We start from the raw sequence: 16,190 nt of genomic DNA, 5'->3' as shown, positions 1-16,190 counted from the left end.
CCCCTAAATACTGAATATTGGTGGTACGGTTATATGGGTGGGGGTGTCACACCAAATCGTGGACCGATATACTATTTGCCATACCAAACTACTGGCAATGTCTGTGTAAAATTTCAACAGACGGACACACGTAAATCGACATAGAATTTTATTCTGATCAAGAATATATATTTCGAGGTGTTGACAACGGAATGACATATTTAATAAATTCCACCTTATGGTGTAGGGTATCATAGTGCCCTACACCATAAGGTGGAAGGTTCAGCCTTGTCGAACGTAAAATCGATTGGAAGTGCTGGAGACAACGAAATACAAAACTGCAGAGACTAAAATAAAAAGCCATGGAAGGAAAGAAGTAGAAAATGGAAAGAATCCTTTATATGGGGACATGTCGAAAAACCCACCCTTCAAGAACCCGGTATTCAAAATTATAGCAAATTCGGTTAAATAGAACCTTCATAATAAGAACCTTCTGTCAAAACAGAGATCTCTATAAAAAATTATCTGTTAAAAAGTTTTTTACCCTCCAAGAACCGGAAATGAGGGCTATGTCAAAACATGGGCCTATATTGATTAGTCTCCAAAAAAAACGAGATGTCAAATTTTACTTTCGTGGGAAAATGCGAAATGTTAAATGTTATACACTTAAACTCATGGTGGAGGGTATAAATTCCTCGAACTAAATTCTTACTACTTGCCACAATGAGGAAAACAGTACCGGGAAAAATAATTAAAATTTCGAAAATGGTAAAGAAACCCCATAATATCAATTCGGTTGGAAAACGATCCTATGGTCATTTAAATGCCGACAATGGGGAGAACCTGATATTTGTGTACTACTCCCTAATATATATAAGGACCGTGATTTAAAACTACCGACAGACCGGGATGACTTATTTTTACATAGAATTTTAAACGGCATATACATTAGAACTTTTTACCGGGTTAACCTACTTTATGTGGATTTATTTGACACATATGAGTTTGTATACGATTTAGATTTTGCGAATAATAATTTGAGGTATTATAAATATTTAAATAAAGAAACACTATCGAAATATACACTTTTTAAAAATATATTTCAAAATATTTTTTCATCATAAATACATTTTATAATTTGTCTATTTCTGTATTTCCAATTTTTCTTTTGCAGGAATTTATATTTTCATTTTTATTATCGTCACGCCTATATTTACGTCCCCACGAACTGCTGGGCAAACTTCTATCTTCAGTACCTGATAGTGAATCATTAGAATCATTGGTAGCATTATTAGCTGAATGGACAAATAAGTTTCCCTACGATTATCGAGATGAACGCATGATGAGTCATGTTAAACATATCGTTGCCAGGTGAGTGATAACAACAATATTCGTATCATTCATTTTGATTTGTCTGCAGTACCATCAATTATCCCAAATGAGGTGGTGGGCTTAAATGGCCATTATCTAATTTATTGATTCCCTCTCCACCTCGAATCAATTGCAGATGTTCCAATACACGTTTAGAAGCCATTGTTTCGGAAATATTGAGTGCCTTGTTAAAACGTTTGACTGATTTGGAAAAGCATGAAGAAGAATTGAGAGCATGCCAAACAACTAATGTCAGCACAGCTGCCGATAAGGTATGTATACGCGTGTGTGTGGATGTGTTAGACATTCTTAATTTAAATCAGAAATGTTAATGTCTGCCTTTCTCTCTGCCTTCTTTCAGTCTGATTCGAATCTATTTAGCTGTCCTACTTCTACCCAATATGCTCAAATTTTATGCCGCATTGAAAAGAAACTAGCCAAACATATTGGACCAGAAGAGTTTGTACAATGCAGCAGCAATGTTCTGTTGGATAAACAGGTAAATGTTTCAGAAGTACTTTGTGGGCTCTTGCTTGTGATGTTGTTGCAATATGTTATTTTAAGAAAGCATTTTTTTCTTTTGGTTGTAGGGAAAAGCCATTGACTTCACCAATCTTCACAAGTCAATATAATTCATTATGACGCATTCAATTACATACAAAAGACACTATTCTGGGGAGTAGTTATGATGGTTTAGAATTTAGCTAAGTTATAGAGCCCCGATATGATGGTTTTCACCTCATATTAATACCCATGTGATCATAATATAACATCTAGGAATCTCGGGTTAAAAAACATCGAACATTGACCCCATTTGTTGGTCTCATCCAGATATTCATAAATCAAAAATGAGTCCGTCATTTCCCAAATTATAATATTATTTTATGCAACTACATCAGTAGTGACAGGTTCAATAATGATATAGGGAGATTTATTAACACGATGGACATGATTCCTTTTGGGATTTGGATAGAATGACTTTCTGAGTCGATTTGTGCATGTCCGTCCTTTCGTCCGTCCATGTATTTTTGTGAACAAAGTACAGGTCGTATTTATGATCCGATTTGAATAAAATTTGGGACATGTGAATAATTTAGCCCAAGGACGAACTCTATTGAAATTGAGAAAAATCGGTTCAGATTTAGATATAGCTCCCATATATTGTTTCGTCCGATTTTATGTAAATGGTGCACCACACTCCCAATTATTGGTCTGATTGGCACATCGTACATGAATTAGGTCTAGATTTATGTATGTCAAGTCCTGTTGAAATCGGTTCAGATTTAGATATAGCTCCCATATATAGTTTCCTCTGATTCTGTGTAATGGTGCACCATACTGTCAATGTTTTTCCGATTGAGACAAAATTTTGCATAACGTATTGAAAAATATATTTTCGTCCGATTTTATGTAAATGAAGCACAATACTGCCAATATTTGTCCAATCCTATACCTATTTACAGACCACCGAATAATAATATACCACCATTTCTCAATGAATTGGAGGAGGCTATATATCTGATTGACAACAAAACCATTATACTTGGTGATATAAACATTGATATAATAAAATCGGACTGGGCCGACTATATGATACCCTTCACCACTTTGGGTATATTCTACATATGTATTTTAACAAACGTCGCCTTTTCGAAGGGACATTGATATAAAATTGAACGGACTTAAATATGCGATCTTTATCTATAAGTAAACCGACTTGAAAATAGATTTAAAGCAAACTTTACACACGCTATTTTGTATGTTTCACTGTTTGAAATGCTATATCAATCAGGCACCCATTGATTATTTGATTTACAATCAATATAAATAGGTCGAAATCATATATGGAAGCAATGTGTATCTCAATATGAACCGATTTCAAAGAAACTTGCCCGAGATTAATTTATATTAATTTCAGTACGTTTTGCCAATTGGCCTAGCTATGGGTCTTTAGTACAGCATTTACTTAAAATCGGACGAAAGTATATATAGGAGCTATATGTAAATCTGAACCAATTTCAAGAAAACAGGAAACACGAATGTTTATAATAACTTCAGAACATTGTACAAAATTGTGTGCGGGTCGGCAAATCTTTAGGTCTTTATTGCCCAATTTACATTAAATCGGACGAACATATATATGGGAGCTATATATAAATCTGACTCGATTTTCTCGAAACTTGGCACAGTTCATTCTTGACCTAATTCAGTACATTTGCCATATTTCGTGGAAATCGAAAGATGTATAGGGACTTTACATTAAATCGGACGAAACTATATATGGGAGCTATATCTAAATCTGAACCGATTTTCACGAAACTTGGCACACATCATTCTAGACTTAATTCAGTTCGATATGCAAAAATTTGTTCAAATCGAATGATTTGCAGGGACTAAAATCCGTAAATCGGACAAAAATATATATGGGAGCTATATCTAAATCTGAACCGATTTATCCCAATTTCAATAGGGTTCGTCCTTGGGCCAAATAAATGAGCGGTACCAAATTTCAGCCAAATCGGATTATAAATGCGACCTGTACTTTGTTTACAATTTAACATCAACAGACGGACGGACAGACGGACGGACGGACATTCATAAATCGACTCAGAAAGTGATGCTATGCATATTCTCAAAAGGACCCAAGGGTCTATCTCGATTCCTTTTGCCTGTTACAAACATATGCACAAAGACATAATACCCTGTACCACAGTGTGGTGAAGGGTATAAAAATCTTTGGAGTATCATAGATAGCAAAATCAAAAGAGTTTTACAAACAAACATATATTACCTCTTCCCAAAAATTCAGGATACAAGAAATAGTAATCCCAAGGATAAAATACAGCATTTTTTATTTATTTATTTTTTGATTCAATGTCTCGTAGGTGTGCTGCTGTAATGAAAAATAATGGTCATACTGTCGATTACTAGCAAAATTTGCTTATTTGCGTTTATATTTTTTTGATATTTTAAAATAAATTACCTATTTATTTCAGAAAAAAACGTTCACTTTTCATTTTCAAAAACTTTAGAGGTAATTTATTTAGTTTCGTCCGATTTCATAGCGGGGCTATGAAAAATTTTCCACAACAAATATCATGTCTATTTACCAAATATCATTGTTCACAAAAATTAAGAGCAATATTTAAATAAAATGCTGTCATTCTTTACATACACAATTAAACTAAAATAAGTACCAACGTAAATCAAGTCTAATTTAAATTAAACCAAAATTAATTTCATAGGAAAGCCACGAAAAGAAAATGCACGACAACATTTTCAGCGTAAATCGTATGACTGTCATGTGTACATTATCGTGAAGTTTATGGTCCACATCGTCCATGCAGACACCCACACACCACACTCAAACATTTATTTGTGTTGGGAAGTGGTGTGGTAATAGTATTTGCAATGAATGAATGAACAACTACAAATGGCAACAGCCAACAGCTGAAAGTGAACGACAAGGATATTCTTATGTTGAAAGATATCTCTCGCTTTTTCTCTCACTATTCCAAGGATGTAAATGTGTTTAATGTTTTAATTAAGAAAATTATACATGTTGTCGAAATCGGGTTCTTTTTTTCATTTTCCTTTCATTCATTCTCTGTAAATATTATTTTTCTCAATTTGTAAGGAAATACAGAATGATGTCGTACAGAGAAAATAATTCATTTTCAACAACGTATTAATGTCATAGAGAAGTTCTTGGTCGTTTTTTGTAATGCCCTACATAAAGAGTGCTGGCGTAATTTAGCAACGTTTTATATTTAACAATTCGCCCAACCCAACATTTTACTTATTACTTACTTATTTTATTTTTACAATCCCTATCCTTTCATTAATAATTTATGCCCACTTATTCATTACAGAAAAAATGGGACCAACCATCATCGTCTGGTGGACCACCAGGTGCACAAGATCCCAAAAAGACATGCAACTTGGAGACATATCTTGATTGGTCAGCACGTTTACGTCTGTTTGTGTGCAACGAAATATTACAGGTAAATATGAACAAATTATGTCATTTACATATTTATTCATTCACTTCGGCAAAAAGAGGTCATAAATTAATGAAAATACACAATAATTAATGCTAAGAGAAACGAACAGCCGGCAAAATATCTTACGCCTTGAATGAAGATAAATTGGCGAAGAAAGAACATATATGAATATATGTCGTTTCTCCTTACGGATAAAGGAAGATGGATATACATATGTATCATATGGGGTATATAATTAAGAAGATGTTACATACATTTTTTTGTTCATTTTTTATAGCGACAATATTTATGGAAGACTAAAGACATAATATAAGAAAATGTCCAAAAGGTCTTCGCGTAGAAGGCCAAATGCTTTGTCAATCATCATCTTACGATGGACCAAATTGTGGTCGTACAGTAGACAAATTGGTCTCCATTTAGAACAACATGTCAAAACATCGTTAAGGGGAACACCCCCCCCCCCCATTCTCGGGGTCAAACATTTTTTTGATTTAATTCGAGTTCAAGAACTAATTCAAGAATGTCCCTACAAAATTTCATGTTAAAATCTCAAGAACTGTTGAAGATATAGCCGATTTATTGTGTCAGCATAAAATGACGGCTAAAGGGCTTCTCAAACTTTAAACGCGTTTTCCTCTTTTGCCAATAACGGGCACGATAACTCGAAATCTAATAACCCAATCGATTCCAAATTTTTACACGTTTCTCTGTGAGTGTATAGCTATCGTATGAACTAGGATAAAGCCAATCGGTGAATATCTTCCTTATTTTTTAACTTGGTTTTTGGACAAAAATCGGCGATTTTTGAAAAACATTTTTTCAAAGGTCCGCCATTTTGTTAATTTTAGAGCAAAGTCAATAACCCTAGGTCATACGAGAGCCAGACATGTACTCTTTCTAACACCGTTGGAATTTTCGGATTCCGATGTTCCAGTGAGGAGTTATCATGCCCGCCATCAAAAATAAGGACTTCTCTTTAATTACAAAAAACAACAACAAAACAATTACATTTTTTTTTTTTTTTGTAAATTACTTTTCTTCTTTTTTAAATCTTCAGATATATATCGACGCCTCCGAACCATAGTATGCTAAGTCTGAAAAGTGAGTTTTTCAGTAGAAGCTTTCAAAGTATGGAAGTTTCTTAATCGTAAGTGCCATGCTAAGTACATTTTTGCTTATAAGTTTGGTTTAGATTGGCCGATGATTACCAAAATTTCAGTGAATTTAAATTAAGGACCGTAGTATCTAAAAACGTAAAGAACTTTAAAACATGCTAAGTCGACTTAGCATACTATGGTTCGGAGGTGTCGATATGTGCAAAGTTACAAACCTTAACAAGCATTGATATTGATTTACCAGCCCACTAAAAATCTTGAAAAATTAAAATCGAGAATTGGGGGAGGGGAGTTCCCTTAAGTTGTCCCATGAGGAACTTATTAAAATAACATAAAACCGGTCGCGATTATTTGCTTTCAGAAAACGACATACCAAATAACAATAGACCTATATTGAAAAATGTCAACCATGATTATCGCCGTACTCCAAGAACTCGGGATGCCAAATTGTAATCACTTCGGTTCGAAAATGCTAATAAACATTCAAAATACTTAAAATGTTGGGATAACCTTATACACCAGCTTATCGGACGACTTTTGGCAGGGTATATCAAAACATGGTCTGGTATATCCGTTTTTCAATACCAAATTCCAAGGCGTAGCAGCAATCTATGTGCAAATTTTGAAGCGATGCATCTATCAGACAGATAGACAAGCCATGATTAAATTTTAAAAATTTTATTTCTAGCTATTGCAATCGAAAATGAAAATCGTTCGCTTATAGAAGAGCACATTGACTTCTTAAAGAACATCACAAGGTCTTCATAATGAAAAGCAGTACAAATCAGTAAGGATAGTTCAAAAGTCGGACGGGGCCGATTTGGGTACATATAAGAGATGCTAATATACACTGCGTAGCAAAACTATAGACACACCTTTAATGCAATTGGTATGTTAGTTGACCAATAAAATGGATCCATTAAGTTATGGTTCACAATAAAATGATCAAAAACACATATCATTCAACAAAAATAATTAATTTATTCTTTATGGTTTCGCCGAATTCTGCACTTTCAAAATGATTGGTGTTGCATAAATATAGACGCAGTTTTTACAAAATTAGATAAATTTATTTTTTAAAACTTAAATAAAATAAAATAACTTTTATAAATAATGGGTACGGCCTCCCTAATTTTGAATAAGTTCAAAAATTGTAACCATCACACTGTTGATCAAAACTGTTGATCAAATAAAAAAAAATAAAGCATTGGGAGCATTTTATAGCCTCCGTGGCTCCATTGAGGAACCGCCACCGAAATATTGTTTTAAGAAATATCGTGATTCCCTCCGTAGATCTCTCCAATTTATTCTCGTCCGAAAAAATCAACTAAGAAAATATATCGAAGAGATCTGCTGACGGAATCACGATATTTCGGTTGTCGGATGAATTCAATGGAGTACGTTCAAGTCTTGGAAGACAAATTATTGCCATTTTGGGAAAGCAGCAACAATGAAGGACTCATTTTTCAGCAGGACAAGGCGCCAGTTCATAAAAGTCGCCATACTCATGTATGCTTAAAATCGAAAAATATTAAAATTTCCGACTAGAATCCGATCGAGAACATATGTGGAATCTTGACTTGTCGTGTCCATGCAGAAAACCACCTATACCAAACTGTATTTTACCTCCAAGAAGTAATGATCGATGAATGGCGGTCAATCGATGAAGACTTGCAAAAAATTTTGATCAACTTACGATACTCCTTAATTTATTCACAATGTGTGCAGAATCTCTGTCATTTATGTGCCCCATTGAATTTTTGTATCACACGGAGTTACACTTTTTCTGTTGATTCTGTTGTGTACAATACGGTTGCATTAAGCTAACCAATCCATCCAACCAACCATAGTTCCAGTTCCACTTCCTTTCATCCTAAGCTACTGTATGAGTAGTCTCAGCCAGATTCTGTGTGACATAACATATGAAACATCCGCTTCCCATTTCTTCACCAACAAGAGCAAAAAGGCATCAGTATGAATAACCTCCTCTACATATCATCAATTCTCGTCAGTACTTTATGTTTAGTTGGCTGGTTGTTGTTGTCCGGGTTTGTTATACCCTCCACCATAGTATGGAGGGTATATTAATTTTGTCATTCCGTTTGTAACTCATCGAAATATTCATTTCCGACCCTATAAAGTATATATATATTCTTGATCAGGGTAAAATTCTAAGACAATCTAGCCATGTCCGTCCATCTGTCCGTCCGTCTGTTGTAATCACGCTATCTTCTGAAGGAATTGAGATAGGGTGCTGAAATTTTGTATAGGGTTGTCTTTTGTCTGCAGGCTGGTCAAGTTCGAAGATGGGATAAATCGGTCCACATTTAGGCATAGCTCCCATATAAGGGTACCCGCCAAATTTCGGTATTTTGGGGTTCTTGAGCGCGTTTTTCAACCGAATACGCTGAAATTTGGTACATTGAATTCTTATTGGGTACTAAATGTCTCCACAAAAATTATATAGGTCCACTTTTTCTGGTAGCCCCCATATAACGGTACCTCCTAATTGTCAGTGTTTTGGGGGTTTTGATCGTATCTTTCCACCGAATTGGCTGTAATTTAGTATTTTGAGTTCATAATAGATACCAAATCTCTCCACAAAAAATTATAAATATAGGTCAATTTTTTCGATAGCCCCCATATAAGGGTACCCCCAATTTTCGATATTTTCGGGTTCTTGAGCGCGTTTTTCATACCCTTCACCGCATTGTGATACAGGGTATTATGTCTTTGTGCATATGTTTGTAATGTTTGTAACAGGCAAAGGAAACGAGATAGACACATGGTTACTTTTGAGAATATGCATTGAATCACTTTCTGAGTCGATTTATTCATGTCCGTCCGTCCGTTCGTCTGTCTAGCTGTCCATGTTAAATTGTCAACAAAGTACAGGTAGCATTTGTGATTCGAATTGGTTGAAATTTGGCACAGCTCATTTATTTGGCCCAAGCACGAAACCTATTGAAATTGGGAAAAATCGGTTTAGATTTAGATTTAGCTCCCATATATATTTTCGTCCGATTTAATGTAAATGGTGCACCAAAGTCTTTAAATATCCTTGGATTTGCACGAAATTTGGCACAGCGTACTGAATTGAGTCTAGAATGATGTGTGTTATGTTTCGTAAATGGTGCACCAAAGACCCTATATATTAATCGATTTGCACGAAATTTGGCATAGCGTTCTGAATTGAGTCTAGAATGATGCGAGCTGGTGAAAATCGAAATTATGTGTTTTAAGTTTCGTGAAAATCGGTTCAGATTAAATATGGCCCTATATATATTTTGTCCGAATATAATTTTCGATTTGCTCGAAATTTGGCATATTGTACTGAATTGAGTCTAGAATTATGTGTGCTAAGTTTCGTTAAGATTTTATATCTGATTTTTCGTCCGATTTTACATAAATGGTGAACCAAACTCCAAATGTTTGTCCGATACCAACATGAAATTTTGAACATCGTGTCAAATCGAGACTTGAATGACGTTATTAGGTTTTGTTGAAATTGGTGCAGATGCTGCCATAAATCGACTCTAAATCTGCCCGAATGAAATTAAATTTATCATAGGTTCCAGATAAACAGAGTATGTTCCTTCGAAGGGAACATTGACATACAATTGTAAGGATACATATGTACGATATACCCAAAGTGGTGAAGGGTATCATATAGTCGGCCCAGTCCGACTTTACTACTTTCCTTACTGGTTTGTATTAAAATAGTTATATGATTTGTTCCGTGTTTGGGTTTGTTTCTAAGACTCAGTTGTAATCAATTCATCTGCTGAAGATACGAAAAAAAAAAATAGAACATAAGGTTCGATAATTAACCTTATATATATATATTCATATATATGAACTGTAACCCGCATTTAGACCTAGCCCCTGTATGGGAGGTACAAGAAGGAGTAGACAGATATTCCCGATGTTCGAACTTGAACTAATTTTTGAAGAAATATGAAATCAAAACTCTTGAAACAAATTTGGTCCAAAGAAACATGGGGTGTAGGACCAATGTTTAGAACCATAATCGGTTTGTAGGGATGTCGGTATAGGTACACTTTTTGGTATGTTCCCTATATTTATACCCTACAAAACTATGTTGTCAGTGTATTATAGCTTTGTACAGCCCCAAAAGTTTGTAACGCAGCGAAATATTGGTCCTAGACCTACCTTTAAGTATACCGATCGTCATATCTCGACTAGTTGAGTCGATCTAGACATGTGTGTCCGTCCGTCCGTTTGTCCATTATAATTTGTAAACACGATAAAGGCCACAGTTATGGACCAATCTTCACGAAATTTTGCATGTAGGATGGATTCTGGCCAATGAAGAACCCTATTGTTTTTGATAAAGATCGGTTAATATTTAGGGGATGAAATGGACCAAAAACTTTATTTTTATCCAATTTTCTTGCCGCTCCAGAGGCCGCAATTATGGCCCGAACTTCGCGAATTTTCACATTGAGTAGGGGGTCGCATCGAAGAATAAGCATGCCTGTTTTTATAAAGATCGGTCAATATTTAGCGGGTCAAATCGACCCTGACTTTTGTGTGAAAAATTACAAAATTTGTATTCTATGGCGTATATATTTACTCCTGAAGAGCATAGACCCGAGAAGTTGTTAGTATATCCAAGAGGAGTTGTTGACCTTTAACTTGATACCACTTTAACTTGATGTCATATTGTCGTAGGAACTCGGATGCGGGAGTTACACTTAACTATTTACAGGTGCTTACGTATTTAAATATTATTTAGTAACCTATTACCACAGATGATCAGATAATAATTTTTCGGATAAAGTGGACCAAAAACTTAATTATTTGTACTTTTCAATTCGAAAGCCGAACATCACAACACAACATACGGTGAAGGGAATCTGGACAAGTAATGAGAGGGGCTTTACTGATTATTAGTAACATTTTCTGACCTCTAGCCAGTAGAAAGTGTGCAAATATCGCGAAATATTGCCCAATCTCAGAATGTAGAACCACAGAATGTTAGATTTTCATGGAAGTTGTGTAGGGTATCATATGGTCGGCCCCGTCCGACTATACTGCTCCGCTCACTGGTTTTTTTTTCAAGTACCTGTCAGTATATCTATGGTGGAGGGTATCCAAAGTTCGGCCCGGCCGAACTTAACGCTTTTCACTTGTTATACTTTACCGGAATTTACTGTAGCAGTAGATTATGGTTCTTATATCATACTTGAATATTTTCCTATAAAATTTCATAAGGCGATTTTTTTTTTTTTTTTTTTTTTTTTTTGTAGAAGATAGTAACTACACACTATATTCTAACACAGTCTGCTATTGTTCTATTCATTTTCCGCTTGTATATGAATTAATTCATGTTCATTATAACAAAACAACACATGACAAGTAAACAATATGATTAATTAGTTCAGTAGAACAATTTTTGTTTAAGAGTCTCGAAAATTATATTAAGCCGGGCCTGGTATATCAATAAAATCCAATATGAAGATTTATTCATTCACTTTTTTCACGTTCGCCTACGCGGTGACGACATCTTTGCATGAGTTCTGTAAAACATAAATGGTCACACAATCATACCAATGTCAACATGATTTTTTTTCTTCTGACACAATTTTCTTGCCATAGATGGAGACTTGAAATAACTAGTGAGGCTACTCAACAATTCTGTTTAATGTTCGTCAACGGAAAAAACAACTCACGTTCCTGGCTGTCATGTAGTCACAGTTTTGTGTGAAATGAATTATTGTTGTTTGCTACCAATGCCTCAACTGGTGTACAACACAGTGGGCACAAATCATCAGCCTGAATTGAGAATTTAATGAATTGCTACACATTTAGTCAATTTCTATTCCAAATGCATGTTCTGACTCTCCTTCTTATGGTCAATGTTGAGGGACTGTCCCCCTTCTTATTGAAATCAAAGAGGGTTATTTGTAAAACTTTGAATTCCATTTGAAAAGTATGGATTTCAAATAATTTCCACTGTGTTCCAATTTATATTATTCTCTTTCCACATGCATACTTTCATACATACGTAGTATATTCTCGTGTATATGAACACTCACAAACAAGATCAACATCCTGTTTACTTTTATAAGCTTACGATACTCCTTAATTTATTCACAATGTGTACAGAATCTCTGTCATTTATGTGCCCCATTGAATTTTTATATCACACGGAGTTACACTTTTTCTGTTGATTCTGTTGTGTACAATACGGTTGCATTAAGCTAACCAATCCATCCAACCATACGTCCAACCAACCACAGTTCCAGTTCCACTTCCTTTCATCTTAAGCTACTGTATGAGTAGTCTCAGCCAGATTCTGTGTGACATAACATATGAAACATCCGAGCAAAAAGGCTTCAGTATGAATATCCTCCTCTACTTATCATCAATTCTCGTCAGTACTTTATGTTTGGTTGGCTGGTTGTCGTTGTCCGGGTTTGTTTATTTATTATTTTTGTTACAAGAGCTGTGGTATGGTAGATTTATCGTTAGGTTTGTATCATGGAAAATCATATCCAGAAGGCAAGAAATTATATTGTAAGCAAGGACATATATCCAATAAAGATTGATTATTGATTCGCTGAAATTTGGTATTTTGTAGTCGAATATGGTAACAAATTTCCCTACAAAAAATGTTTAATATGCACCCCCTTTTTGGGATAGTCCCCATATAACCCCTCTTTTATATTAAAATAGTTATGCAATTTGTTCCGCGTTTTGGGTTTGGTTCTAAGACTCTGTTGTAACTATATCAGCTGCGGAGGATATCGAGATAAAAAACTAGCACGTAAGGTGAACTATATATGATCTATAACCCCTATTCAGACCTAGCCCCTTTGTGGGAGGTACCAGAAGGAGTGGACCGATATTCCCCATCTTCGAATTTGAACTAAGTTTGGAAGAAATAAAAAGATGGGGAAAGTTTGGATGGTATCTAAATTTTCTGAAACGGATTTGGTCCAAAGAAACTTGGGGTCTAGAATCAATATTTCGATGAGGCACATTTTCAGGATGTAAAGTGTATACACCCTCATTAGCCATAAGGCTGAGGTTATAATTATCCATTAAAAATTTATGAAATTTGTATTATAGTTTACATGGAAATTTCGGTATAGGTCCACTTTTTGGTATGTTCCCTATATTTTCATTTCTAGTACCTGTCAGTATATATATGGTGGAACTTAACGCTTATTCACTTGTTGATTATTGATGTTGATTAAAATTTTATGACGATTTAACCAAGTCCTTCAATTTGTCGACAACAATTAAAAGAGGGATCCCAATAAATATGATTTCACTCTATGTACTTCGTATTGAAACCCGGATATATCGGCTCACACTTTGGTATAACCTCCACAGGTTTTAACCTGACATATGTTTAGCAATGAGACCCTCGACCCAGGTATTTTGATGGGAGAGTAATTTGATTTTTGAATTCAATTTAGGAACATGTTTCGACATACACTCCACACAAGGTATTTGAATAAAACCTATTTAATAAAACTTAATTTACAATGAAATTGCCGCCATATACAGTCGAATAATAAGTCGAATAAGGATAAGCAACTGCCGGTTTATATAAAAAAATCTGTTAATTGAAACTAAACATTTTAAAGTAATATTTCGGATGAATTTTCAAACACTTTGCTTCGCTTAAAAGAAAACCCGCTTAATTGAAAATCTGTATAAGAGAAAGACTTTTTTATTGAAAAAGCACAAATATATATGAAACGAGCATCGTTTAAGAGAAAAAATATCATTTTTGTAAGGACGACGAAATTCATTAAAATTTGTATGTACAACCCTAAAATTATAATGCACATTTTTCCAACCATCCAAGCTAATGTCTATGGAAAAATAAGTTCTTATTCTTATTTATTATATTATAAAATGAATTTATAATATGATTTAAGGGGACCCCCCCAATTCTCGGGGTAATTTTTTTTTTTGATTTAATTCGAATCTACACTAATTCAATAATGTCCCTACAAAATTTCAAATGAAAATCTCAATAACTCTTGAAGATATAGCCGATTTATTGTGTCAGCATCAAGTGACGGCTAAAGGGCTTCTCAATCTTTAAACGCTTATTTCTCTTTTGCGAATGGCGGGCACGATAACTCAAAAACTAATAATCCAATCGGTTCCAAATTTGGACACGTTTCTCTGGGAGTGTATAGCTCTTGTATAAGGGGGGGGTCCCTTAAAAATTTCACGATTTTTGAGATATTGATTGCAAACTTCGTTGAAGCGCAACGCCTTTCGCTTATCCGAAGTTCGAATAATTGAAAATCTTGCCTAAGAGAAAAAAATTTTCTGAAATTAGCCGTTTTCGCTTAACCGAATTCGACTGTATATGTCTCTACCGAATTTATCAAATCGAATCCTCCGTTCATATTATAAGATATTTACAAATATTCAAAATGTTGACCCTTTAGGAGAAGGTACCAGAACAAACGGAACTGAAGGAAAGGAAGAAAAGAAGAAGGGAAGGAAATGCATATAATTTTGGAAAAAATATTAGGTTGTATTAAGTTTTGATCAAGGCGGATTACCGTTCGCTTGGTTTTTTAAATGTATTTTCAGTATAATGTTGACCAGTTGTGGGGGAACTTTTCGTCGTTTTATGCTGGTGCGGATTGTGACATTTGATTGAATCGCCTGTCTTCTGACGTTGTTATACCCTACACAAGGGTATTATAGCGCGAAATATTGTTTCTATGCCCACCTTTTAGTATACCAGTATGCATCGACTAGCTGTGTCGATCCAGACATTTGTGTCCGTCTGTCCATTATAATTTGTAAACACGATACAGGCCATATTAATGGACAAATTCTCACAAAATTTTGCCTGTAGCTTCAGTTCAGGCCAAATAACGCTCTATTGTTTTTGGTAATGATCCTTTAATATTCAGAGGATCAAACGGACAAAAAACTTAATTTTTGCATGTTCTTCTAGTATCCCCAAATGTCAAAATTATGACCCGAACATCACAAAATTTGACATGGAAAAAAGGATAATCGGCCAATGTTTACCAGGTCAAATAGAAAAAAAACTTTTGTGTGAAAAATTACACAATTTGCTTTCTATTACGTATATGTTTACCCCAGACGGACATAGATCGCAATAGTTGACAGTATATACAAGAGAATTGATAGACCTTTAAATTGATACAATTTTTATTGTTGTATGTAATGACGTGAGAGTTATACGTAAATATTGACCAGAAAGGAAAGTAGTAAAGTCGGACGGGGCCGACTATACCACTTTGGGTATATTCAACCGATGAATCCTAAGAGTTGTCGCATTTTTGAAGGACAAGTAAAATGAAATTCGATCCATAAACATGTCATTCTGCAACCTATACTAAATTTTTCCAACATTAGTATATGTTGCAAAAATTTAGTTACTTAATTTAAAATCGGACGGAAATAAAAAAGCTATATCAAAATCTAAACCGATTTCATCGGAACTTGTCCCAGGTTATGTTATACTAATTTCAGTATGCATATCAGAAACATTTAAGGATCTTGGTGCATCATTTATTACAAATCGGGAGATAATATATATGGTAGCTCTATCAAAATTTGAGCCGATTTCAATAAAACTTTCCAAATTTTAGGGACTTTGATAAAGAATGATATATAATGACTTTAGTATACCTTTTAATTAAGTCGGACGAAAATATATGTGGGAGAAATATCTAAATCCGAA

At 34.6% G+C, this 16,190-nt stretch overlaps 1 protein-coding gene across 1 annotated transcript in view; it reads left to right on the top strand.

The window, feature by feature from the left end:
* Positions 1-1,156: 1,156 nt before the first annotated feature.
* LOC133326429 (ras-GEF domain-containing family member 1B-A-like) overlaps positions 1,157-16,190 on the top strand; it is a gene marked incomplete at its 5' end in the record, with an annotated part of 28,338 nt that continues 13,304 nt past the window's right edge. The window contains 4 exons of the mRNA XM_061535081.1: positions 1,157-1,350; positions 1,487-1,622; positions 1,712-1,849; positions 5,223-5,354. Coding sequence (XP_061391065.1) covers positions 1,157-1,350; positions 1,487-1,622; positions 1,712-1,849; positions 5,223-5,354 — 600 coding nt within the window. The remainder of the gene's footprint in view (positions 1,351-1,486; positions 1,623-1,711; positions 1,850-5,222; positions 5,355-16,190) is intronic.

This window comes from Musca vetustissima, unplaced genomic scaffold (genome assembly GCF_032173495.1).
Source record: "Musca vetustissima isolate MV318-11 ecotype Yass unplaced genomic scaffold, APGP_CSIRO_Mvet_v1 utg434874, whole genome shotgun sequence".
Classification (NCBI taxonomy): Eukaryota; Metazoa; Arthropoda; class Insecta; order Diptera; family Muscidae; genus Musca; species Musca vetustissima.
Note: the sequence above shows the minus strand (reverse complement) of the source record. Positions and strands in the feature narration are given on the sequence as shown.